Raw genomic sequence first — 27,603 nt, forward strand, 5'->3', positions numbered from 1 at the left:
AATGTGGAATGTTTTCACCTTTCGTCCCGTAAAGGCAGCTCGATGAAGCGGCGTGTCTCCCATGTCATTCAATACATTCACTTCTGCACCAGCCTGACAAACATGAAAACTTTAGACATCTTCCACATGTCAAGAAATACATAAAGGTGAAAATAATTCTCTAAAAATATATTATTTCTTTAAAAAATATATATTTTATTTTTAAGTAATCTCAACACCCAACATGGGGCTTGAACTTAAAACCCTGAGATTAAGAGTTGTGTACCCTACCAAATGAGCCAGTCAGGCACCTAAAAAATATATTAAATATTTCAAAAGTAAAATGATGTTAATATTCATTGGTTGTCAATGCTAAAATTCAATTCAATTCACAGTAAAACAGTAAAGCTACTAGAGAGATAAAAGTCTACTTCATAATAGGTAGAAGAGTAAAAAGCTGCTTTCCTTTAAAAATCTACAGACCTTCACTCTACTTTAGAAACCCTCATATTGAAAAAAGAATATTCTGAACAAAATACCATATTTTCTCCACCAATTTAGTAAGTTTTCAGTAAAAAAAAAAAAAGCCACTACTTAAATGTACTGCCCAATTTTAAGGCAATTTCAGAAATATCAAAGTGAAACATTATCACAGAATTGAAAAAATGTGAGATCTTAAATCATACGGTGCTCATTAAGAGATTCTGCATCTTTTTTTTTTTTTGCATCTTTTTTTTAATCATTTAGGATGTGCTTAGGTTATTTTTTTAACTGTTATATTAAAAACTATTATCTTCACATTAACTCACACATTCACTTTTGCAATTTTAAAAAGTCAATAGAAAAATCAAATGACTAAAAAAAATAGAATTTTAACCAGTCATCAGGCTAACCTACTTTTTAGCAAAGAATAATTAAGTGTGTTAGTGTTAAGTAATCTACTATGGTTAGTTGGCTTTTCTAAGACTTTCATAATTTCCATAGCAGTAATATTTCTTTTATTCATTTAAAAACTTAAGCCATAAATGTACCTTTAACAGATCCTGAACCACTTGTTTATGTCCAAAATAACATGCCAGATGAAGAGGTGTCCAGCCCAAGTTAGACTTACTTCTTCCTAAAAATGGAAAAAGATAAGGCATTTTTACTTGCTATTCAGGTAATTTTATAATAAAAATTTCTCTTTAGCAAGGTATTCCCATTCACTGGCCAATCTTCCCTTCACATTGCACTGCTGATGAATGATAGGCAAGAGACAGGACACAGTAAGAAATGTAACAAGTATAATGATTAGAATACATAAGCCCCAGATTCTGGTGTCACTCTCTTAACTCAATGTCCTCATTTTTTTTTTTTTTTAAGATTTTTATTTATTTATGATAGAGAGAGGCAGAAACACAGGCAGAGGGAGAGGCAGGCTCCATGCCAGGAGCCCGACGTGGGACTCGATCCTGGGACTCCAGGATAGTGCCCTGGGCCAAAGGCAGGCGCTAAACCACTGAGCTACCCAGGAATCCCCTATATCCTCATTCTTAAAAAGGTAGAAAGAGACACCATGGGGGGTCATATTCAAAGTAAATGATCTCTAATTGACTCCAAGGTTTTGAATCTTTAAAAATCTTGCCATCATCTAGCAAAGACCTGGTCCTCTCAGCACAGTATTTCATGAAAAACATCTCCTTTTGAAAACCTGTGCCATACCTGGTGCAGTCTGGAAATCAGTAAGGAGGTTCCTCAAAAAGTTGAAAATAGAGCTAACCTATGACCTAGCAATTACACTAGTAGGTATTTATCCGAAAGATACAAATTTAATGATCTGAAAGGGCACCTGCACTCCAGTGTTTATAGCAGGGATGTCCATAAGAGCCAAACTACAGAAAGAGCCCAGATGTGTATCAGATGAATGGATAAAGATGATGTGGGGTGTGTTTGTATGTATGTGGAGGGCAATGGATGGAATGAGCACTGGTTATTATACTAGGCTGATGAATCACTGATCTCTACTTCTGAAACCAGTAATACATTATATGTTAATTTAAATAAAAATTTAAAAAATTTTACATGTCATAATCCAGGCAGTAGGGTATACCCAGAGAAGTTAAACATGACTAGTCAAAAGTTAGTGTTCATTTTATGAATGTTTGGTGAACAAATGGATGTATACAACCTGGTGTTTTGAATGCAGGCAAAATGACCAGAGAGCTATGTATCTTTCTTAGTTTCCTAGTTAAGGATATATCCTTTACCTTATAAAATTAAAACCCGATGAGGCTTGGAATTAACAAATATTAATACAAGATAAATACAAACTGTTTTAAAAGGTACTGTGGAATACAATGACTTGTGATAACAGCAATAATTTTCTGCGTCAATTTCTCTTTCTGTTCACTGTTCACCAACATTATTATTCATGGTGTGTGAGGAGAGGGTTCCTGAGAACTTTTTACTGTTTTCTGTTTATATGCATAAATATATTAAAGCAAAAAAAAAAAAAACAAAAGAAAGAAAAAGACAAGAAAACCTGTACCATGTTATAAGAGTGGACAGAAAGATGGAATTGATAAAGAATCCCTTCTGCAGCATTTGGAAAGTTGTTAGCTCTGCAGATAGAGACAGAAAATGGAGTCCTGACTTCAGATAAAAATCTCAAATAATGAGGATATGGGTTACGAGAGCGGTAGAGTCCAACTAAACAACAAGAACCAAAGTTAAGAGCAATGAAATGTTGGATCCTTGCTGAGGAGAGGTATAGAGTAATTGTGTGTGATGAAAATGTACTATACAAATCAATTCAGAAAGAAAAAAAAATAATAGGGTACTATAGCTTAGAGCTGGGAGACCTCCAGAAGGTTATCAAAATTCCAAATCAGGCATAAGAGCATACAGCCTATTGAATTCTAAAGCCCAGCACCCTGGAGGGTCTACCAGAGCCTAGGGGCATGCTGCCCCCCAAGGGGCACTCCTTGGGAGGGACTAGGGTTTAATGGCTGCCCTCACTTCCTGGATTTTAGATTTTGAGCCAACAGAAACCCAGACACCAACCAGCCTCAATGCACCCAGAACAAGCTTCTGACAGCTCCCCAAGGGACTGATACCACCAATAGTGTCTTGTGATTGTTTGCCACTTACCCAAATTCCCACAATTGTTTCCTCTAAGACATGTGCCCTCTAGAACCTATAATCTAGAGTCAATAAATTCTAGAGCCACAGTCTATTTCATGGAATGTTTCTCTTACTTTCTGTTCTCAACTGAAACCTAGCTCTTTCTGAGGACAAGGACTCTCCTGTATCCCTCAGGTGGAGCTTCCCCAGACAATTCCCACACATCCACTGATCCTCACACAACAGAAGCCAAATGAGCCACCGCATCAAAACCCAATGCTATCTCTAGTCAAGGACTCCACTCACATTGCAAACCTCTTTTGAGACTTCTGCCATTAAGTCTCAAACACCTTCTCTGCCGCCATCCAGCAGTATCCCACCGGTTCACCCCTCACCAAGTAACTCTAGGCAACAGTCTTTCTCCCCATGCAAACCGTGCCACTGTCTTAGGGGTGTCTACTACTTATTTAGTATCCTGGTCTCTCAGTTTCTCAGCTTCCCTCATTTCCTGCAAACTTGGCCTCTGCTTGATGTGACACACCCAGTCCCATAGCCAGAGCCTAGATGTCATCATCTCTGAGCTCACCAACTGCCCTCTTTCTGGCTTGTTCACATAGGTATCCTTCCAGACTTATGCAATTGAATCAGCCCTTCATTCTTTAACCAGTTCTCATATATGTAAACACCTTCACCTTTACTTCCTTCAATAAATCCATCATCTTGATCCTTCACTTCAACTTCCTTGCCAATCCCCTCCATAACTGTCACAGTAGCCTACAAAAACCTCGAAGCCTGGTAAGTATGTTAGCTTGATTTTTCTGTAACTATTCCCAGGTGGCTGAACAGTGGTAGAAGAAAAATAACAGAACCCTGTAGATTCATGGCACCTTAAACTCAGGATCTTATACTTCAGCTAGACTCTAGACTCTGCTTGGCAATCCTTATAATACCCTATTCAGGTGTCTCTCCTACATTCTGCAACATGCACTTAAAAGTCCTCCCTATTCTCTTTAAGCCTCTTATCCACACACCTCCCCTTCACAAAGGGCCTCAGTCTCTTAGCTTCACAATGAGAAGAAAAGCTTTCATGGAACTCCCTGGGCTTCCTAGAGCCAAATCTACTATCTCACTGCTACCAATAGGCATTCTTCCATCCTTCTTTCCTGACTTATCTAAGACCAATCCAGATCCTATATCCTGGATTCCATCCCTTTCTGCTTTTCAGGTACTCTTCTCCTTTATCGTCCACCCCTTCCTCTTCACTATAACCAAGAGCAACGAAAGCCCTCTCGGATCCTGTTCTCCTTGCAGCTACTGTCTTCACTCTCCCCTCCCGCTCTGCCTGCACTTCCCCTTTCCATCCCCTTCCATTCCCGTTAGCCTCCTACCACCCAGAGCAGAAAAGGTTCATCTCCCACCATGTCATTCAAATGGTCCTCAAGTTTAAATCTGCCAACACTGTCACCAAATCCCAGGGGCACTTTCCAGCTGCCACAGCACTGGAAAGCATTGGACAACACAGCTCACATGCCTTCCAGGCTGCCACAGCCCTGCACCTCTCCCTGTTCCAGCACTTCTCTCAGGATCTTTGGAAGTTCCACTGTCCGATTAGTCCTTCATTACTGGTATCTCCAATAATGTATCTCTCCTGGCCTTTTTCCACTGCTTTCACTGTTCATGTACTACTGACTTCAAAATCCACATTCCCCTTTGCAGCTGCTTACTAGACACCTCCATTTGGATGACACAAAATAGCTTGTGCTCAAAAAGAGCAAAGCTGAGCTCACCAGTCATTTTATATGTACACTGTTGACCCCTGAACAACATGAGTTTTGAACTGTATGGGTCCACTTACATACAGACGTTAGTCGATAAACATTTTAAATGTATTTTTCTTAGGATTTTCTTAACATTTTCTTTTCTCTAGCTTACTTTATTATAAGGATACAATATATAACATATATAACATACAATATATGTTCATTGATTATTATCAGTAAAGCTTCTAGTCAACAGTAGGCTATTAACAGTTACGTTTTGGGGGAGTCAAAAGTTATATGCGGATTTTTTTTTTTTTTTTTTTTTTTTACTCTGCAGAAAAGTTGGTGCTTCTTCACCCTGTGTTGTTCAAGGGTCAACTGTACATACTCACTAAAGCTAGTTCTTCTCCCCCTTTTTTTTTCCCCTCAACAAACTGCCATTATTCCCTTCGTTCTCAAGTCAAAAATAAGCAAAACTCTTGCCACTTCTCTCCTTTTTAACCCCCACATTCAGTTAGTCCTATTGATTCTACTTCCTAACTGCTTATTATACCTACTTGTTGCCATTCCCATTGCTTCTACTCCCAGCTAACCCATGATGGTCTCCTCTAAGTTACTGTATCAGATTCTGAACTGGTCTCCTCACATCTAGGATTTCCAAGTAAGATTCTGGACCAAGAAATGGGAATTCCCAAAATCCTATGTTAAAATACTTCATTCTTTATACTCTTTACTACTTACCATGGATATCCAAAAATTTTGTTCAACAAATAAGAAATGTCAAATTGAGGAATATTTACAAAGAACTGTACCCTACAAAGAATGTTGTAACACTGGGAAACACCAGCAGATATTATGGATAACATTTAAGTAGCTTCACATCGAGAATTTCCAACAAGGTGACAGGACACCACCACAGAATCATATGTAGACACGGCCAGCATAAGTTCTTATTTCGAAAGAAGACACTGTTGTAGCCTTAACTACCTCTATTTTGACCTCAGTCTGTACTTTTTAACTCAGGCAAAAGACCTGGCAGGCAAAGCATCCTGTAATGGGAACCAAGCTAGCCCCTCAAAAAGAGGGACTGTCCTAATATTGACAACACATGATGGATCCCAAGACAATGATTCAACTGCCCTTTACTCTTTATTGCCCAGCTGTACCTACTCACCAACCTTTGTTCTACATTTTCCTTATATAAATCTAGAAGTGCTTTCAGCACTTTGAAAACACTAGCCCACTGTCTTCTGGTGTTGGCCTCATTGAAATAAATTCCCTGCTTGTTTCACCACCACTCACCTCTCCATCTTTGGATTTTGTCAGTGGTGAGTGCTTGAACCTGGTCTGTTTGGGACCCCCAGAGCCATGTGCTATTGCACTTTTGGACCTGGGTTACAATTTTGCTTCCAAAACGTATTTCTTAGCAGATTATCAGAGAGGGCAGCCCCAGTGGCTCAGCGGTTTAGCGCCACCTTCGGCCCAGGGTGTGATCCTGGGGACCCGGTATCAAGTCCCAGTCAGGCTGCTCCCTGCATGGAGCCTGCCTCTCCCTCTGCCTGTGTCTCTGCCTCTCTCTGTGTGTCTCTCATGAATAAATAAATAAAATCTTAAAAAAAAAAAAAATTATCAGAGCAAGTAGGTAATTCTAACAGGATATTGGTAGGCCAGCAACCAGGAAAGTCAGAGTCCTGTCCTGGCAGTACTCCATAGAAGCTGGATCAAACCAGACAAGCCCAAGATGGCAGGTGCCTCAACGGGAAACCCAAGGTCAAAAAAGGAAGAAAAGGCACAAAACTAAACATTAATATTTGCAAAAAAACAGGACCAAGAACACACACTTATAGCAACAACTACCTGCAAAACAGATTAGATCCTTCTTTGTACCCTGATCCTACAAATACTGGCCTTTACCTTCAACTGCAGGTCAGTGCTTCCTTCTCTTACTTTCAACTTGACAGCAGTAATTCCTTCCAACAAATAATGTCTCTATGTTGATTGTTAAGCTTTAATTTTTAAGGAATTATAGTACATTTCACCATTTTCTCAATTTCTCAGGGTTTGGAAAAACAAATCAGTAGAAAAGAAATCCTAGAAATGCCTGGCACAGGTGATCCTCATGAGGAAACACTGCTCACATCCAGTCCCACCTTTCCCTATTCACTTCTTCTGGTGAACTGCACATCATCTGGTGTCATTCCTTTATGTAAATCCTTTAAACTGCCCTAAGACAAAGTCTGACTGCCAGGTATAACAATAAAATTCTGAAAAAGCATTCACATTTGTTTCAATTTTACATTTCCAAGAAGGTGATTCCCACCAGTTAACCCAAAATAACCACAGGTGAGGGTGGGAAGGGTAGATAATAAAGGGTTATTAGGATTTTCAAATGCCGGGAATAATTTTAGCCTTCAAAATAGCATCCCCAGATAAAGATTAAGAACTGGTCTTTGCTGGGATCCCTGGGTGGCGCAGCGGTTTGGTGCCTGCCTTTGGCCCAGGGCACGATCCTGGAGACCCGGGATCAAATCCCACATCAGGCTCCCGGTGCATGGAGCCTGCTTCTCCCTCTGCCTATGTCTCTGCCTCTCTCTCTCTTTGTGTGACTATCATAAATAAATAAATAATTTAAAAAACCAAAAGAACTGGTCTTTGTTGAAGGACCAAGAGGATTTTTAGAATTCCTTTAGCATACCAAAAACCAACTCATGCTTTCTGGAAAACTCAGATTATCATTTCCTCCCTGCTGCAAAGATAATACTCCTTCCCCACTGTGGGTAAGCCAGAAGGTTTGTCGCTTTAGGATAGGAGAAAAATGTGACACAGCAGAATAAAATATGCATCTGGGACAGAGGCCTGGGGGAGAGAGAGAGAGAGAGACATAAATGCAGAGACATGGTGCCATGAGCCCAGAGAGGGAGATAAACTGTAGGAACACCAAGAACAGGCAAGTGGCATCCGGGTGATAGGAAAAGATTGCCTAGCAGCCACTAGCCCCCACCTGCAAAGTGGCCACAAAGTAACAGCCAAGAAGCACCACTTGTATGACAAACAGAGACACCAGTTTGACTTTGTCCCCAAGTTCAGCTACATATACTTAAAGAGCACTAGGAAGAAAAGGGTCACTGAGGAACCAAAGGCTATAGATACACACAAGGCTCATCTTTACATTTAAATGCCACCTAAGGGGAGATGGGGCAAGAAGAGTTGAGAGGCTCTGGAAGACCAATCGTTTATCAAAAAGCAATTGAGCTTGAGGACTAACATTTAGTTCTCCATACTCCAAGAAGGAAAACGTGCATGTTGAAATATCAGAGCCATTTTAGAAGATAAATTCTATTTCTCTGCACACATGAGTGTAATATGTACAACCTGCTACACAGAGTGCGTTAATATTTAGCTGCTACTTACCTACCCAACCTTATCCCTCAACCCCTCCTGCCTCCAGGCCCTTGCCACCTAGGCTGCCTCTCACCTTGGACTTTGACACATGCTGTATCTCCTTTGAACATTTTTCTATTTTCACTTGATTAAGCCCTATACACTCTTCATAGATCACCTTAGAATTATTTCCTCCAAGAAGCAAATTCTTCTAGTTCCAGTTTCATACTTCGCCCATGGGATTTCATGACACACTGGAATTCCATATTCTGGTATATACTGTATAGTATAGACTAGTCTGATCTATTAATCTACAACACTAATCTCAGTGAGGTCAGAGATACTACCTACCACCACCTATAAGGTACTTCACAGGACCCTGGGCGTATAGTCAACATTCAAACCTGCTGCTTTAACTACCATATCCTATCATAGCATGCATCTTGTAGGCTCAGGATCACTCTCGTAGCTGCTAAAATTGTCACAGACACTAAATGTTAAGACTAGATTTCAATTTCCCTGATTTAGGGAGACCTTTTACTGACTCTTATGAAGATTCTTTCTAGACAGAGATGGGTATTTCTAGCAAGATCAAAATATTGTGCTAAATAAATGACAGAACCATGCATACTCACAAAGAAAGCTAAAAAATCCACTCAAAGCTTACCTTTGCAATTAATGTCAGCAATTACTTCATTCCTTTCCATAGTTTCTAATAACTGTCTAACTTCTTCAGCGTTGCCGTTTCTGGCATGATGGAGAAGCTGCTGTTCTGCTTCAGTGTTCATTTCTAGGTTTAAAAATAATATTGCTATTATCTATTAACATAATTAGCATTTAGACACTATTTGCTAATACAGAAAGGGAAAAAAATCATCTTCATTTTGCAGCTAATGAAATGACTAAACAAATCAGCTGCAAGGCCAGAACGTGACCTTAAGATTCCTTTCCCCTTTTTATTATTACTGAAAAAATGTACTAGACGTTTGGGCAAATTTCTTAATCTCTCAAAATCCTCAGTTTCTTCATCTGCAAAATAACCTCATGAACTGTTGTTAACACTGTATGACAGAATCCTTTATAGATACATGATTTTTTGTAAATAGTTATTACAATAACTAGACAAAGTTAAAACATGGTCATTACTATAAAGATATCATAAGGCTGAAATATAAATTAACACATTCAAAAACTGTGCAAAATATCCTGGGGGGGGAAAAAAAAAACTAAATTACAGGTAAAGATCTAGGAGTGGCCATATTTACAATTCCTTTGTTTTCTCTCCTATTTTTCCAAGCCTCAAACCAAATATAGAGGACTGTAACCAATTTAAAGCATTTGTCATAATGATATCAAGCACAAGTCACAGAATATAAATTTCCTTCTAATAAATGCAAATCAATTTTTTCTGACTACAACATTAGCAGAAGTAAAAAGATTATATATCTGAAACTAATGTGACATTACATGTCAACAATACCTCAATTTAAAAAAAAAAAAAAAAAAGGTTAAACATGCCCAATGCTGTCCTGGACAGAAAATATGCACTGCAATAAACTGCTAATATGAATATAAATCCATACAATCTTTCCTATGTCACAGGGGGAGAGGCTCCAATTTGTCAGTATCGAGTACATTTCAAAATATGCATACACCTGGGGAGGATTCTACTAAGCTGGCAGAGTATGAAACACAGGAACCTGTTCCCCTACCTAGACAGTAGCTGCAACTGGCAGAATATGCCCAACGCAACTATTCTGGAACCCTAGGATCTTCTCAAGGGTTACCACCGCCAAGATTAGAAGGTAAACTGTAGTTAATTTATGCCAGTGTCAACTCTTAGCAAGCCAGCAGCTATCCATCTCTCTTTACGTGTGTTCCTGAAACAGCCTGTAAGAGCCAGAGTGAACACAAAGACCCCTGCACTCCAAATATTGGAGATCTGGGCTCAGATCACTGCTACTTCTGATCACAGAGATGCAGACAGAAGCCAGCAGTCACTGCTGTTGCACCATCTCTCACTGCTGCAATCCCCTCCAGTGGGCTAAGCTTGCAGGGGACTTAAAGGGCCAGCACTCTTGTTTATCCCTTCATTTTTGTTTCTACTCTTTTAAAAGCCAGACACTAAAGACCAGCACATCAAAAAACAACTGCATGTATGAAGTGAATTAGAACATGACTCCTCATGATCACCGAAAGGCTCAGAAAAGACATGAGAAGACCTTGAATTTACAGTTCGGGCTAACCTAATCCTCAGCACAGAAAACAGCCCACAACAATCTCAAACCACAATGACAAATTAGAAAACCTCGGGGATAGAGGAGAATTTGCTATCAAGGGTTACTACATTATTAGATTCAAAGTCCAATTTTCAACAATGAAGAAAGTTACAAGGCATACAAAGAAACGGGAAAGTAGGGCCCATTCAAAGGGAAAAACTCATCAATAGAAACTGTCCCTGAAGAAGATTTGATGGCAAATATACTAGACACAGATGTCAAAAAGACATATGAAGATCTAAGGAGATGGAGAGAGTCAAGAAAATGTATAAATGAGAGGAAAACACAAAGAGAAAATCGACTTAGGAAACAAAGAAATTCTTGACCTGAAAAGTATAATAACAAATGAAAAATTCACTTGAGGGATTCAAAGGCAGATTTTAGCAGGCAGAAAACTCAGTGACCTTGAAAGATAGGGCAATGTAGACCACGGAGTCTGAGAAACAAACAGAAAGAAAAAAAGACTGAGATCTGAACAGGGCTTAAGGGACCTGTAGGACACCAACACACACATCTACATGTATCATGAAAGTCCCAGTACAGGGAGAACAAGGGGTAGAATACTTGGAGAAATAATAGCTAAATGCTTCCCAAATTTGATAAAAGACATGAACACAAACATCTGAGAAAGTCAATGAATTCCAAGTAAGGGGAACTCAAAGAGATATACACTATATAATCTAATTTTCAAGAGAGACAATCTTGACAGCAGCATGAGAGAAGCTGAATCATCACATACAAGGGTAAGATGACAGCAGATTTCTCATCAGAAGTTTTGGAGGACAGAGGGCAGTCAGCAAATATATTCAAAGTACAAAAAGAAAACTGTCAGCCATGAATCAATATTTAACAAAAAAACTACTTTTCAAAAGTGAGAGGAAAATTAAGACCTTCCCAGAAAAACAAAAAGGTGGGGGACTTCATTACCACTAGACCTGCCTTTCAAGTAATGCTCAATAGAATCCTGCAAAGTAAAATAAAAGCACACTAGACAGTAACCCATAGCCACATAAAGAAATAAACATCTTGATAAAGGTAAATACATGTTCAAATAACAACTAGTGTTATTTTTTTTAAAGATTTTATTTTTATTTATTTATCATGAGAGACACAGAGAGAGGCAGAGATACAGGCAGAGGGAGAAGCAGCCTCCATGCAGGAAGCCCGATACAGGACTCGATCCTGGGATTCCAGCATCACACCCTGGGCCGAAGGCAGGTGCTAAACCACTGAGCCACCCAGGGATTCCCCCAGCTAGTGTTATTATAATAATGCTTTATAGCTGTACTTTTTATTTTCTACATGACTTATGAGTAGCACAAAGAAAAAATGCTGTTTCAAAAGCTAGTATTATTAGAATTTTAGTTTATAACTCCAAATCTTGTTTTCTATGTAATTTAAGAGACTAATGCATTAGTTTATGTTTTGGGAATACGGTGTATAAAAATGTATTTTTGTAACATCAGTAACCAAAAGGGGTGGGAACAGCATAAAGGAGCAAGGTTTTTGTATGTGTTTTAAGTTAAGCTAATATACATTCAAATTAGTGCTATAACTTTAGAACATTAAATGTAATCCCCATGATCACCCCCCCAAATAACTCTCAAATTTAAAGAAAATAATTTAAATAATTCAGTACAAAATGAATCAGCTAAATACAAAAGGTAATAATGTAGTAAATGAGGGACAAAAAAAGCTATAAGGCAACAGAAAATAGCAAAACGACAGAAGTTCCTCCTTATCAGTAATTATTTTAAATGTAAATGGATTAAACTCTCCAATCAAGAGAGACATGGGCAGAATGGATAAAAACACATGATCCAATCATATGCTGTCTACAGGAGATTCACTTTAGATCCAAAGACAGAAATCGATTGAATGTTAAAGGATGGAAAAAGATAATCCTTGCAAACAGTAATCAAGAGAGGAGTGACTATACTAATGTCAGATACAATAAATTCAAAATCAAAGGTACAAGGGACAAAAAAATATTTTAATAGAAGATTTACTACAGCAATAAGCAATCAATTGCAAACACCCAATGACAGATCAAAATATAAGAAACAAAAGCTGACAGAACTTAAATATCTTTAAAGACAGAAGGAAAAAAAAATAAAGACAGAAGGAAACAGAGGACCTAACACAATAAACCAACTAGATCAAGCAGAAATATACAAAACATTCTGACAACAGCATATACATTTCTCTCAAGTGAGTATGAAACATTTTCCAGAATAGACCATATGTTATGCTAGAGATTAAGTCTCAACAGAGATGATGTTGGGAATTACTGAAGGAAAGTGGACAATTCACAACATGGTGGAAACTAAACATATTTTAATGCCAACAGATTAAAAAATAAATCACAAAGGAAACTAGACAATATTTAGATGTGAAGGAAAATGAAAATACAATGTACCAACGCACGGGACACAACTAAGAGGGGAAACGTATAGCCAAAAATGCTTACGTTGAAAAACAAGACCTCAAAACAACCACTTAACTTTGCAAATTAAGAAACTAGAAAAAAAAAATTAGACCCAAAGATATTAGAAATAAAGATTAGAACAGAAAGCAACAAAATAGAGAATAGAAAGGGGGGGAATTAATGAAACCAAAAGTTGGCTCTTCAGAATCATCAACAAAATTGACAAACCTTTAGCTGGACTAAAGAAAAAAAGAGAAAAATCAAATTACTAAAATCAGAAATAATTGGGACATTATTGCCAATCCTACAGAAATAAAAAGCATAAGAGTACTGTGAATAATTATACACCAACAAACTGAATAACCTAGATGAAATGGACATATTCCTAGAAACACAAAACCTACCAAAACCAAATCATGAAGAAATGGAAAACCTGAATAGATACATAACCAGTAAAAAGACTGAATCAGTAATCAAAAATTTCTCAAAGAAGATCTCCCTGAACTTGACTGCTTCACTGGAGCATGATACTAATCTTATTCAAATTTTTCCAAAAACTTCAAGAGTAAAAAACACTTTGTAATTTATCCAAGAAGCCACCATTACACTAATACCAAAGGGAGACAAAAACACTACAAGAAAACTACAGACTGCTATCCCTTATGAACACTGATGGAAAAATTCTCAGTGAAATGCTAGCAAACTGAATTCCACAGCAATATTAAAAGGAATATACACCACGACTAAGTGGGATTTATCCCTGAAATGCAAGGATTGTTCAACATATGAACTCTGATCAATGTAATACACTGCATTAACAGAATAAGAAGAAAAAAAAAACAAACACATAATCCCCTCAATTGATGCAGAAAACACATTTGACAAAATTCAACACCTTTCATGATTTTAAAAAAAACAACTCAAAGAACTAGAAATAAAAATCTATTTTAACATAATAAAAGCCATATATGAAAAACCCACAGCAAACATCATACTCAAAGGTGAAAGAATTTCCTCTAAAATCAGAACAAGGAAATGATGCCCACTTTCACCAGTTTTAGTCAACATAATACTGGGCATTCTAGTCAGATAATTTAGACAAGAAATAAAAAGCATCCAAATTGGAAAAGTAGTAAAATGATCTGTTTGCTGAGGATAATTACAGAAAACCCCATAATAAAAACAGCTCTTAGAAATAAATTTAGGAAAGTGTGAAGATACAAGATTCTCAGGATACAAAATCAGTTGCATTTCTATACACCAATAAATAATCTGAAAAGGAAATTACAAAAATAATTTGATTTATAATATCAAAAAAGAATGAAATACCTAAGAATTCACCAAAAAAAAAAAATCAAATACTTCAGTAAACACAACAAAATATTGCTGAGAAAAATGAAAGACATACATAAACAGAAACACAGGGACACCTGGGTTGGCTCAGCAGTTGAGCATCTGCCTTCAGCTCAGGGCATGATGCCAAAGTCCCAAGATCCAGTCCCACATGGGGCTCCCCGCATAGAACCTGCTTCTCCCTCTGCCTATGTCTCTGCCTCTCCCTCCCTCTGTCTCTCTCATGAATAAACTTTTTAAAAAATCTTTATAAATGGAAACACATCCCATATTTATGAATTGGAAAACTTATTAAAATATCAATCCTATGCAAAGAAATCTAGACATTCAATCAATGCCTAACAAAATCCTAGTAATGTTTTTTGCAGAAACTGAAAAACCCATCCTAAAATTCATGTGAAATTTCAAGTAACTCTAAATAGCCAAAACAATTTTGGAGAAGGAGAGCAGTGCTGGATAACTCCTATTTCCTCATTTCAAAACATGTAATAAAGCTACCATAATCAAATACTGTGGTACTGGGATAAAGATAGACATTTTGAACAATGGAGTAGAATAGGGAAGCCAGAAATATGGTTAAATGATTTTTTTTTTTTTTTTAAGAAGAGTGCCAAAATGATTCAATGAGAAAAGTACAGTCTTATCAACAAATGGTGCTGGGGAAACTGAAAATACATGTGGGAAAGAATTCGGTTGAGCCTTTACCTAATGTCATATTCAAAAACTAACTCAAATTGGATCAAAGATCTAAATATAAGATATAAAACAATAAAAAGAAAACATAGGGCAAAAGCTTCATAACAGCGATTTTGGTAATGATTTCTTGGACAGAACAACAAGGGCATGGGTAACAAGAAAAATAGAAAATAGATGAAGTGGACACCATGAAAATTTTAAAATTCAGTGCATCAAAAGACACTATCAGAGTTAAAAGGCAAGTCACAAAATGAGAAAAATATTTCCAAATCACATCTGATAAGGGATTAATATCCAAAATACACAGAATTTCTAAAACTCAAAACACAATTCAAAAATAAAGTACTCGAATAGACATTTCTCCAAAGAAAATACGCAAATGGCAAGGGTGCACCTGGGTGGGTCAGCTGGTTAAGTGTCTGACTTCAGCTCAAGTCATCATCAAGGTCCTGTAATAGAGCCCTATGTTGGACTCCCCACTCAGAGGGGAGTCTGCTTCTCCCTCTCCCTTCCCCGACTTGTGCTGTCTTTCAAATAAATAAAATCTTTTAAAAAAAATCTGCAAATGGCCAATAAGGACATGAAAAGATGTTTCACATCACTGATTAGGAAAATCCAAATCAAAACTACAATGAGAGGGTGACAGAACATAAGAGACTCCTAACTCTGGAAAATGAACAAGGGGTAGTGGAAGGGGAGGTGGGCAGGGGGATGGGGTGACTGGATGACTGGCACTGAGGGGGCACTTGATGGGTGTTATACTATATGTTGGCAAATCGAACTCCAATAAAAAAAATATACAAAAAAAAAAAAACTACGAGATGCCACCTCACATCCATTAAGAAGGGTACAATGAAAAACAAAATCACAGAAAACAAAGACTGTCAAGGAGGCAGAAAAATTAGAATCCTGTGCACTGTTGGCAGGAATGTAAAATGGTACTGCCACTGTGTAAAACAAATTAGCGATTTCTTAAACAATTAAAAATAAAATTACCTGGGCAGCCCTCTGTGTCTCTCATGAAAAAATAAATCTTTTAAAAAATTAAAAATTAAATAAAATAAAATAACCCTATGATCTGGCAATTCTACTTTTGGGTATATACCCAAAGGCACTGAAAGGTAGGTCTTAAAGAGGTATTTGTACATCAATGTTCACGGTATTTGTACTTCATTATTCACAGTATCTAAAACATGGAAGCAACACAAGTATCCACCAGCAGATGAATAGTTAATCACAATATGGTATATACATACAATGGAATATTTTTCAATGTTTAAAAAGGAAGAAGGGCAGCCCCGGTGGCCCAGTGGTTTAGCGTCACCTTCAGCCCAGGACGTGATCCTGGAGCCCCGGGATAGAGTCCCATGTCAGGCTCCCTGCATGGAGCCTGCTTCTCCCTCTGCCTGTGTCTCTGGCCCTCTCTCTCTCTCTCTCTCTCTCTCTGTGTGTCTCTCATGAATAAATAAATAAAAGCTTTAAAAAAAAAAGGGGCGGGGGGAGAAATTTCTGCAATATGCTACAATATGGATTAACTATGAAGACATGATCTTAAGTGAAATAAGCCAGTCACAAAAAGACAAATACTGTACAATTCCACTTCCATGAGGTACTTAGAGCACAGGCAGTCAAAATCAGAGAAGGAAAGTGGAATGGTGGTTGCCAGGGACTTGACGAGGAGAATGGCTAATTATTTATTGGGTATAGAGTTTCAGTTTTATAAGAAAATTTTAAAGTTGGATAGTGGTAATGGTAGGACACATTATTAATGTATTTACCACCACTGAAGTGTACAAAACATTTTCAAGATGGTAAATTTTATCTTACACATATTTCACAATTCAAAAAAAATTTTTAAATACACATATACCATTTATTTTCCCAGAGCAACTCTCCTTTGAGGAATCTATCCTACAGAAATACTGACATAAGATTATTTTATAAGCATGTTCATAAGGATTGCATTATTTACAATGCTTAAAAGGGTATTAAGAAGTCCATGTCCATCAATAGGGAACTAGTTAAATGAATCTTCTAGGAAGGCTAGAAGAAATGCTCTACAGACGGGAGGATGGAAGACAGTTAAAGGATCATTTTAAAAAGTAGCAGCCAAAAAAAAAAAAAAAAAAAAGCAGCCTATGCACAGTGAACACTATGACTCCCACCCCTCTTCCTTCATCAGCATTCCTAATGCTAAAAACCCAGGGCTCCAGCCAGGGGGTGGAGATAAGCTGGTTACAATACCTAAGGGATAACATATTCCAAGAAGACACCAGCAGCTCCCAATAAACTAAATCAGATGAATCTTACAGTAAAGTTGGGAGTGAACAAGGCTCCCCTACTTTCTCAATTTCCAATGAGCTTTCTAGTTCCTCACTCTTAAAAACCAGTAGCTAAGGGTGACAAGACATCTGAATGAAACCTCTAAAATATCAAAAAGTCCAGAGCCCAAGAGGGGAAAAAAACAACTTGAAAAAAATTTCAGAGAAAAAGTTAAATAAAACCTAATCTTTAGAGAACAAAATTATATTGTGAAACAAAACCAAAAAGTGTACTAAAATATAAAGCTGCACAGAGATTTGAATATTAAAAATAACAGCAAAAATGTCAGTGAAACCAGGAGCTAGTTCTTTTAAAAGATCAACAAATTGATAAACCTTTACCCAGACTCATAGAGAACTCATATAAAAACAGAAATGAAAAAGGAGGAATAATCAACACCATAGAAAATACAAAGGGTTGTAAGAGATTATTATGAAAAATTAGTGCCAAAGATCGGAAAGAAATGGATAAATTCCTAGAAACACATAACCTCCCAAAACTGAATCAAGAAATAGAAAATCTGAACAGGTTATCAACAATGAAATTACATCAGTAATCAAAAAAACTACCAAAAAAAAAAAAAAAAAAAGTCCAGGACCAGATGGCTTTACAGATGAATTCTACCAAACATTTCAAGAGATAATAATGCCTATTCTTCTCAAACTATTTCAAAAAGTAAAACAAGGAAAGCTTTCAAATTCATTCCATAAGGCCAGCATTACCCTAATACCAAAACCAGGTAAAGACACTACAAAAAAAAGAGAACTACAGGTCAATTATCTCTGATGAACATAGATGCAAAAATTCTCAATGAAATATTAGCAAACCAAATCTAACAATATGTTAAATCATACACCATAATCGAGTGGGATTTATGCCTGGGATGCAAGGGTGGTTCAACATTCACAAATCAATGTGATACATCAACAAGGGAAATGATCATATGGTTTCTATCCTTTCACTATATGCAGAAAAATAATTTGACAAAGTATGGCATCCGTTCTTCATAAAAATTCTCAGCAAAGTAGGTTTAGACGGAACACATCTTAACATAAATAGAGGCCATATATGAAAAACCCATAGCTAACATCATACTCAATGGTGAAAACCTGAGAGCTTTTCTCCTAAGATCCTGATCAAGACAAGGATATCCACTCCTCCCACTTTTATTCAATATAATACTGGAAGTCCTACCTGCAACAATGAGGCAAGAAATGAAATGCATCCAAATTGGTAAGGAAGAAGTAACACTTTCACTATATGCAGATGGTGTGACACTATATACAGAAAACCCTAAAGGCTCTACCAAAAAACTATCAGAACTGATACATAATTCAGTAAAGTCACAGGATACAAAAATCAATATACAGAAGTTCACTGCATTTCTATAAACTAATAATGAAATAGCAGAAAGTGAAATTAACAATCCCATGTATTATTTCAACAAAAATAATAAAATACCTAGGAATGAACTTAACCAAGAAGATGAAAGACCTATATTCTGAAAGCTATAAAACACTGCTCAAAGAAATTGAAGAGGACAAAAACAAATGGGAAAATACCCCATGCTCATGGACTAGGAGAACAAATATTGTTAAACTTCCCATACTACCCAAAGCAATCTACATATTTAATGCAATCCCTAGCAAACCACCAACAGCATTTTTCACAGAACAAAGACTAAGATGTGTATGGAACCAGAAAAGATCAAAGTAGCCAAAGAAATTTTGAAAAAGAATAAAAGTGGAGGGATTGCATCCTAGATTTCAATATATACTACAAAGCTGTAATAATCAAAACATTATGGTACTGGCACAAAAATAGACACATGGACCAACACAATAGAAAGCACAGATATAAACCTACAATTCTGTGGTCAATTAATCTTTGACAAAGGAAGCAAGAATACACAATGGGAAAAAGTCTCTCCGACAACAAATGGTGTTGGGAACAAAGGAAACAATCAACAAAACTAAAGACAACCTACTGAATGGGAGAAGATATCTGCAAAGTGACATACCTGATAAAAGGTTAGTATTCAAAATACATGAAGAGCTTAGGGGTGACTGGCTGGCTTAGTTGGAGGAGTATACAGCTCTTAATCTCAGGGTCATGAGTTCAACCCTCATGATGGATGCAGAGATTAAATAAATTTATAAATGAAGAACTTATACAACACCAAAAAAGATATTTCAATTAAAAATGAGAGGACATGAACAGACATTTTTCCGAAGAAGACATCCAGATGGCCAACAAACATGAAAAGACACAACACCACTCATCCTCAGGGAAATCCAAATGAAAACTACAATGAGGTATCACCTCACACCAGAGCAGCTAAAATCAACAACACAAGAAATGAGTGTTGGTGAGGATGTGGAGAAAAGGAAGCCCACGTGCACTACGGTGGGAATGCAAACTGGTACATTTGGAGGACGTACGGATGATCCTTAATTAAAAATAGAACTACCCTACAATCCAGGAATCACCCTACCAGGTATTTACCCCCAAGATTCAAAAAGATTGATTCAAAGGGATACATGCACCCCTATGTTTACTGCATTATTTACTAAAGCCAAACTGTGGAAGCAGTCCAAGTTCCAGTGATAAAGAAGATGTATATAAAAGCCTGCCATTTGCAATAATATGGTAGAGCTAGAAAGTATAATGCTAAGTAAAATAAGTCAAGAGAAAGAGAAATACCATGTGTTCTCACTCACATATGGAATTTAAGTAACAAAACAAGCAAGCAAAGAGGGGGAAAAAATGAGAGGCAAACCAAGAAATAGTCTCTTAACTACAGAAAACAACCTGATGGTTACCAGAAGGGGGGTGGTGGGGGAGTAGGGGACAGGGATTAAAGAGTACTCTTATCATGATGAAAAAAATAAAATGATAAGAATCTTACCCACTTACACAGCCCACTGTAGTATCATATTCAGCACAGCAGTTGTTAATACTACCAAAGACAGGCTGCTATAGGCACTGCAGGCATAACAATGACAGCACAATCGCTGCCTTTCAGAAACAGGGAGAATGTGCCAATCATCATACTGACATGTGCCAAGAATAGCAATGTGTGCAATGGGCAGTGGCCATACAGGAGAAAGGGCAGGACTAGTTCTTCATCTGCATCAGTTATAGAAGGAATCCCAGAGAAAAGGATGTTTCAGCCAGAACTTGAGGAATGAAAGTTCACCAAGATCAGCAGGGTAAAGAAAGTTGCTAACACATACACATGTCAGGAAAGGAACAGTCTTGTGGAATCACAGGGAAGCTGTGATGATTCCATGTTGGTCATGAGGAGCTTGAGACTCCTGGGGGAAACAGGGAGGGAGAGGCCCAGGCAGCAGCTTGGGCAGAAGTATGCAGTTCCTGGCTAGAATTCAAAGGGTCCAAGTTATCAGCAGTCACTCAAGTCATAGGGGCAAGTAGGATCCCTCCTCAGGAGAAGACCAGCATGTAAGGGAAGGAGGCAAAGGGCTCTGATCTAGCAGAGAAGGATTAAGGTTGGAGAAGGGACAGAAGAGGGTGATAGCACTGATACCAAGAGATGGCAGAGTTTCAAAGGGGCCAGATGGGTGTGAAATGCTAAAAAGGAAGTGCAGGAACAAGGCCTGAAACCACAGGCTGGTTTGGCAAATCAGAGGTCACGATGGTGAACGTGGCAGGCAAAAATGCATGTGGTACATTGAGAAGTAAATGAGAGATATTAAGGAGAGAGGGCACCAGACTCCTTTAAAGCAACTTCATTCTGAAGAGCTAGTGATAGCTCCAGTTTTAGGATATTAGATACCTGGGCATGTTTATAGGCTGTGGGGGCAGAGCCAGATACAGGAAAAGCTGGACATACAGAAGAAAGGAGGGATGTGGGATTAAAAAGATCTTAGAGGGGCCAAAAGAAGGTGGATGAAAAGCCCAAGAGAAAGAAGCGTGGCAGAGGCCAGGGGCAGGGCAGATGGTGCTTAAGGGGCTGGGGGGGGGGGGGGAGGGGGAGCTAGGTAGCCCAGGAAGAGCTCCTGTCCAAAGGCTACCAATTTCCTCAAAAGAGAAACAGATTCTTAGGTATCTTAACAGGACTGGAGAGAACTCTAAGACAGGGTGGGGACAGGGGAGGGGAGTATAATAGAGGTACATAACATTCAAATAGTTTTATTTTAAAATTAAGGGAACAAAGTCAGTTAAATTTCACCCAAACAGGAAAAAAAGGGAAAAACTCTTGCTCTCCACCTAACTCCCACAGTTTTTAATGCAGATGCTTGTTTGATTAAAAAAACATTCTTTTTTTTTTAGATTTTTATTTATTTAATCACGAAAGACAGAGACAGGCACAGACACAGGGAGAAGCAGGCTCCATGCAGGGGGCTGGACATGGGACTGGATCCCGGGTCTCCAGGATCACACCCTGGGCCGAAGACGGCGCTAAACGGCTGAGCCACCAGGGCTGCCCTAAAAAAACATTCTTAAAGCAACTTTGGACACTCTCTTATTTTCAAAACAATTTTTACCCCATATCCATCAAAACTAATTAGTCTATCAGCAGGCCTAGCTAATTCCAAGGGTTTCCTGACTGTAAAACTTAGGACTTAATATCCTTGAAAATAAATCCCTAATGCATGTTCCCTACATTTCTTTTATAAACTTCTATTACCCTAGAAAGGAGTGGCAGAGGTAGGGAGGAAATGCGCACTTTCTCCTACCTCCCCCTAGAAACAAGTTTATTAAATCACATATACATTTAAAACTTATTTCCATGTACAAATCATTTTATAAGTGTTAGGAGCTGAAAACAATACATTTTATAGCAAGATAATTTCTCAGTGGCCCTAACACAGTCAAAATAGCACAACTCTAAAAATTCCTATAATTTAAAAACTGAGTAAATTTCCCAAAATGCTAGCAGTACTAACTTGACCAGTATAATCATCTTTATGTTTCTTCCAACTATGCTACAAAGAAACCATTCCTAACATCTTGTTTCTCCATTTGAGAATAACTAAGTCTGCTGCTGACTGAGTAGACCTGAATTTTAGAATATTCACTACTACATAAAACCATGTGCCTTAGGCAGGCATCCAGGTAATCATCAGCACTACGAGTGATGAAACGACAAGCGAGGAAGGTGTCTAACATGACATCCACAAGAAGGAGCAGCTTCCCTACCCCCATCAGGACCACTATCAACCTATCACTAGTGTTACACCAGGAAATGAATCAACACTTAATTGAGGGCTTACCACATTCCAGGTATTGACCTGAACTTTGATGGCTCATTAATTAATAAAACCAGGCCTTAAACTAGGGGAACTAATAAGTATTGCAAGGCAAGTATACAAATCAATTACTATTCACATCTCTCAGGAGGTCTGACTTGCCCTCTCCATTCCCAACCTCAACTAGATCCCTCACTGTATTTGCCATATTTCAGTCTGGCAAATTCATGTGGTCATTTCTGTGCAACCCCTTACATTGTAAACTTGAATAGGACAAGGGTCCTATTATGTTCTCCATTATATTCCTATATTCCTAGTACCTAGCAAGGTGCCTAGAACACAACAGGCAATCAAAGGTTAAATAGATGGACAGATGAATGGATATAGATTTAGTTCTCTGAGAACAAAGCATAGAAAGGTCTAAAGGAAATGCTTTTGTCACAAGTGGTACACCTTTATCTGATAATAAAATTTAATTTTTAAAAAAATGTATTTGAGAGAAAGCATGTGCACATGCAAGAGTGCAGGAGACCTGTGCAGAGGAAGATGGAGAATCTCAAACAGACTCCTTGCTGAGTGGGGAGCCCAACTGATAGAGGGCTCAATCTCACAACCCTGATCAGGACTGAGCTGAAATTAAGAATTGGAGGCTTAAGCAACTGAGCCACCCAGACACCTCAAGTTGGTGGTTTTTTTTTTTTTTTCCTTATATGTCACAGGAAATTAAAATCATACCAAAAAAGAAAACTTTTAAAAATATACTCTAGGATTACTAAACATTACTATTTAATTTGATGGGTCTCTAATTCATAAACTAATTCCTAAGATTAATAGTTAACTTTAGAAAAAAAGTAAATAAAAGAATCCAAATTCGCATTTTGAACAGCTTTTTAAAAAAAACATTCTTTGGAATCATAAGCTTACTTCAGAAAACGGCTTTGTCTCTGATGTTTAAGAGAAAGAAAAAGAATTCCTGAATGCACCAGATCAGAATGGATTTAAGCCACAGCCTATCAAATGGTATTTTTCACCATCATTTTGAGGATGTTTTCAACTGCTCTTTTCACATTTATTCAATTCTAAGCTCTCTTTTTAAAATTAATTGAGATTTTATATAAACAAGAGAATATTTTCAAGGAGATACCTAGACAAAACATATGGTGAGCTTCAAAAACTGGGAGACTCCAGGGGATCCCTGGGTGGCACAGCGGTTTGGCGCCTGCCTTTGGCCCAGGGCGTGATCCTGGAGACCTGGGATCGAATCCCACATCGGGCTCCTGGTGCATGGAGCCTGCTTCTCCCTCTGCCTGTGTCTCTGCCTCTCTCTCTCTCTCTCTGTGACTATCATAAATTAAAAAAAAAAAAAAAAAAACACTGGGAGACTCCAGACTATTTTGCCTTGTTTCCTTTCCTCTGAGGTCTTCTGAGGAAGGTAGGCTTCTAGATTATTTTGCAGAAAGGAAATTTATATTTTGTTTTATAAACAATGTAAATTAATTAAACTGATCCCTACACTTGATAGTCCATGCCACTAAATGCCCATTTAATACAGGGGATAAGTTCCATAGCCCTCACAACTCTGAGATCTTGGCAAAGACCCTAAAACTTGTAGCCTAAAGGACAATCTTGACTTGCTAAATTTAGTTGGAGGTCTATTTTAAAGTTGAATTGCTATTTTACTGTTCAAGTTTAATTTCTACAGAATCAAAGTAGAAAATTTCTGGAGAAATCAAAGAATAAAGTTCAACAATCAGAGCTAATTCATCTAAGTACCATAAACTCAAAATACTAAACAATTTGTCCTTTGAGTTCTTAACAGTATTTAAAAAGTTAAAATTCATAGACATCCAGGCTTTCTTTAATCATACTTATAACATTTAACTGGGCACCCTACAATTCAGGAAAGTATAGCAGTTTTTCAAAAATTAAACAGAGAATTACCATATGACACACGATATACCCAAAAGAATTAAAGTAGGGACTCGAACAGATAATTGCTCACCCACAATCATAGCAGCACTCTGCACAACAACCAAGAGATGGGAGCAATATAAGTGTCCAGTGACAAGTGTCCATGGACAAATAAAGTGTGGTACATACATACAATGGATTATGCCACAGCTTTGAAAATTCTGACCCGTGCTACAACATCGACAAACCTTGAACATATTATGTAAGTGAAAGTAGTAAGACCCAAAAGGACAAACATTATGATTCCATTTATAGGAAGTACCCAGCATAGACAAATACATAGAAAATAGGATAATGGTTACTAGGAGCTGGAAGTGGGATTCGGAGTTCCTATTTAATGGGTACACAGTTTCTGTTTGGGATGATGAAATAGTTTTAGAGATGGATAGTGTAATACTTGCACAACCATGTGAATGTACTCAATGCCAGTAACTAGTATATTTAAACATGGTAAAAGAAAAAAAGTAATTTTATATCAAGTGTATTTCACGATTAAAAAAATGTCAGGAAGATTCTGAAATGCGGGTCTTATGATTGTCAAATAGCTTTTGTACCATCAAAGTGAAAAGGAACCTAATTATTCAAAACTTACCATGACTACATGTTGTGATTTTTAAATTCTTAGATACTGCTTTTATGCTTGGTATTATTACAATAATATTTGAAACACACTGTATACTAGGAATTTGAATAGTGAGAAAAATTAAATGTACTGATAAACATTTACAATCTAAATCTAACATTAACGCACTTAATAAACAGTGCATTCCAAAGTAGCCAGCTTGGGATCCCTGGGTGGCGCAGCGGTTTGGCGCCTGCCTTTGGCCCAGGGCGCGATCCTGGAGACCCGGGATCGAATCCCACGTCAGGCTCCCGGTGCATGGAGCCTGCTTCTCCCTCTGCCTATCTGCTTCTCTCTCTCTCTCTGTGCGACTATCATAAATAAAATAAAAATTAAAAAAAAAAAAAAAGTTTTTCCAAAGTAGCCAGCTGCTCAACAGTGTGGGGTTTTCTTCCATTATTGTATTCTTTTAATGTGAGGAACAAATTTAAAAATTGAAGTAACTATGTAAAAACATGGCAATGTCAAGAAAATAAATTTTGGGGACACCTGGGTGGCTCAGTGGTTGAGAGTTTGCCTTCAGCTCAGGTTGTGATCCTGGGGCCGGGGGATAGAGTCCCACATTGTTTCTCCCTCGGCATATGTCTCTGCCTCCCTCTCTGTATCTTTCATTTAAAAAAAAAAAAAAAAAAAAAAAAAAAACCTTTAAAAAAATATAAGGTTAAATTAAAATTCACTTAATTTTTAATTCAGTGAAACTTTACAACTTCCTTCCAATAAGAGTTTGCACCCTGATAGATAGCATTGTCTTTTTTGGAGGAGAAATGATAGAGAAGTAGCTAAAATTATGTCACACTACAGTTTGTAAACCATTGAAGTCAATATAAAAATGTTTATTACAAAGTATTTACTTTATGTTTTCTCTTTTCTCTATTTTCTCTTATTCATATTTGTTATGTACACACATGGACTTGGATGCCCGATGAACATAATAAAAGAATAATCCTACTTGCTGTGTATTTTGCCTCTATTTGGCTAAAAGTGTTAATAGAAATTTGAAAACTATATAAGTTGGAAAAAAAAAAAAAGAAAACTATATAAGTTGGCCCTGCTTTACTAAATTGTTTAAATTAACCTCAGGTTGCTATACATTTTATGTGCTGCAATAACCAAGAACTCTTAGATGCAAACCTGATTTGGATTTGAACTATTAACTACTGTTTCTAACAGTTTGGATCTGTAAAAGCAAAGGGCTGAGGAGTCCACACATTTGATAAATCCAATTTTAGACAGTAAAAATATTCTCAACAAGGAGCTTGTTACCTTTTAATTAAAAAAAATTCCTTACATTTTAGATAAAAGTATTTAAATGTTTTCCATCTTGATTATTGCACATTTGAAAATTATCTTCCCAACTTAATCAAATTAGGTATAAATAATACTGACCTGTTATCTACCATATAGTCAAAGTTTCTCTTTAAAGAAAAGCTTTAACAAAGTAAAAACATGTAGTTACAACTTTCCACTGTCACATGATCCGAAAATGAATTAAAGACTGTTTTCACTACACAGTAATTTCCTATTTGCTGGCTGATAAATACAATAACTCAAAATGAGTAACTTAGTAGTTCCTCTTATAAAACGTGTTAAAATTACGCACGGTGACAGATGTTAACTGCATTTATCATGATAAGCAGATCTTAATGTACAGAATTGTGCAATAACTGATGTACACCTGAAACTAGTAACACTGTCAATTATACTTCAATGAAAAAGCTTTAGAACTATTCCTATATTTGCCCACCTTATAGTGGCATAAGTCAGATAAGGGAAAATCCAACATTTCAAGGAATCAAGAGCACCCTGTAAGATACTTAGATGACATGATGATCATCAATATAAACTGTACAGAGTGCACGACAGTATCTTTTCTAACACTTCCTTAATGAATTCAGGCAAAATTGGTCAAACTAGGTTCCTACGCTGCTTATACCAGCCCTCTTTCTAGGAACTGGAGGAATTTACTAGTCATCAATGAAGTTCTAATCACCATCAGACTTGTCTGGAAAGAACTGACACAGTTCCTAACCATTTCAAAATTCTCATATTCACTTGCTAGCTCATTCTCTACTGTTATTTGTTAAGCCGATTTCTTTCTCCTACTTTTCTCAGTGAATACATAGAACGTACAAAAGCTCAGCTTTCATAATGTGAAGAGGTAAGAAAGGGCCACAGAGTTCCAACTTGAAGATTATTAAGTATACAGATGTATCTGTAAGTAAAATAAAGCCACGAGAAGAAAAATTTTAATGTATTTAACAGGCACCATGTTATCCCTCAAAAAAACAAAAGAAAAACAACTGGCTGTATTCTCCTGTTGATTCGAAACAATTCCTTCCCTTTCTCCTAAGGGAAGAGTGGAGGATCTATGCTTTTGTAGAAACACCTAGCTGCTCTGAATTACAGGTTTAAGTACTGCTTGAATAATTCCAAGACTGGAGGGCCTCCAGAGACAAGGATTAGCCACCCACCATAAATTCCCGCTGACAAGATTCAG

General features: G+C 37.4%; 1 protein-coding gene across 4 annotated transcripts in view; it reads right to left on the reverse strand.

Annotated features, from left to right (window-relative positions):
* Positions 1 to 27,603, reverse strand: part of OSBPL1A (oxysterol binding protein like 1A) — a 227,569-nt gene that overhangs the window by 198,346 nt on the left and 1,620 nt on the right. For 2 of the 4 annotated variants that reach the window (XM_072829062.1, XM_072829059.1), the window contains exons 2-4: positions 8,890 to 9,012; positions 1,011 to 1,096; positions 19 to 93 (exon numbers count right to left, since the gene is read on the reverse strand). In XM_072829062.1, coding sequence (XP_072685163.1) covers positions 19 to 93; positions 1,011 to 1,096; positions 8,890 to 9,010 — 282 coding nt within the window. In that variant the 5' untranslated portion in view covers positions 9,011 to 9,012. Of the gene's footprint in view, positions 1 to 18; positions 94 to 1,010; positions 1,097 to 8,889; positions 9,013 to 20,208; positions 20,228 to 27,603 lie in introns of those variants that run through there. The other 2 variants (XM_072829061.1, XM_072829063.1) reach the window with 2 other exon arrangements.

Source organism: Canis lupus, chromosome 6 (genome assembly GCF_048164855.1).
Source record: "Canis lupus baileyi chromosome 6, mCanLup2.hap1, whole genome shotgun sequence".
NCBI lineage: Eukaryota > Metazoa > Chordata > Mammalia > Carnivora > Canidae > Canis > Canis lupus.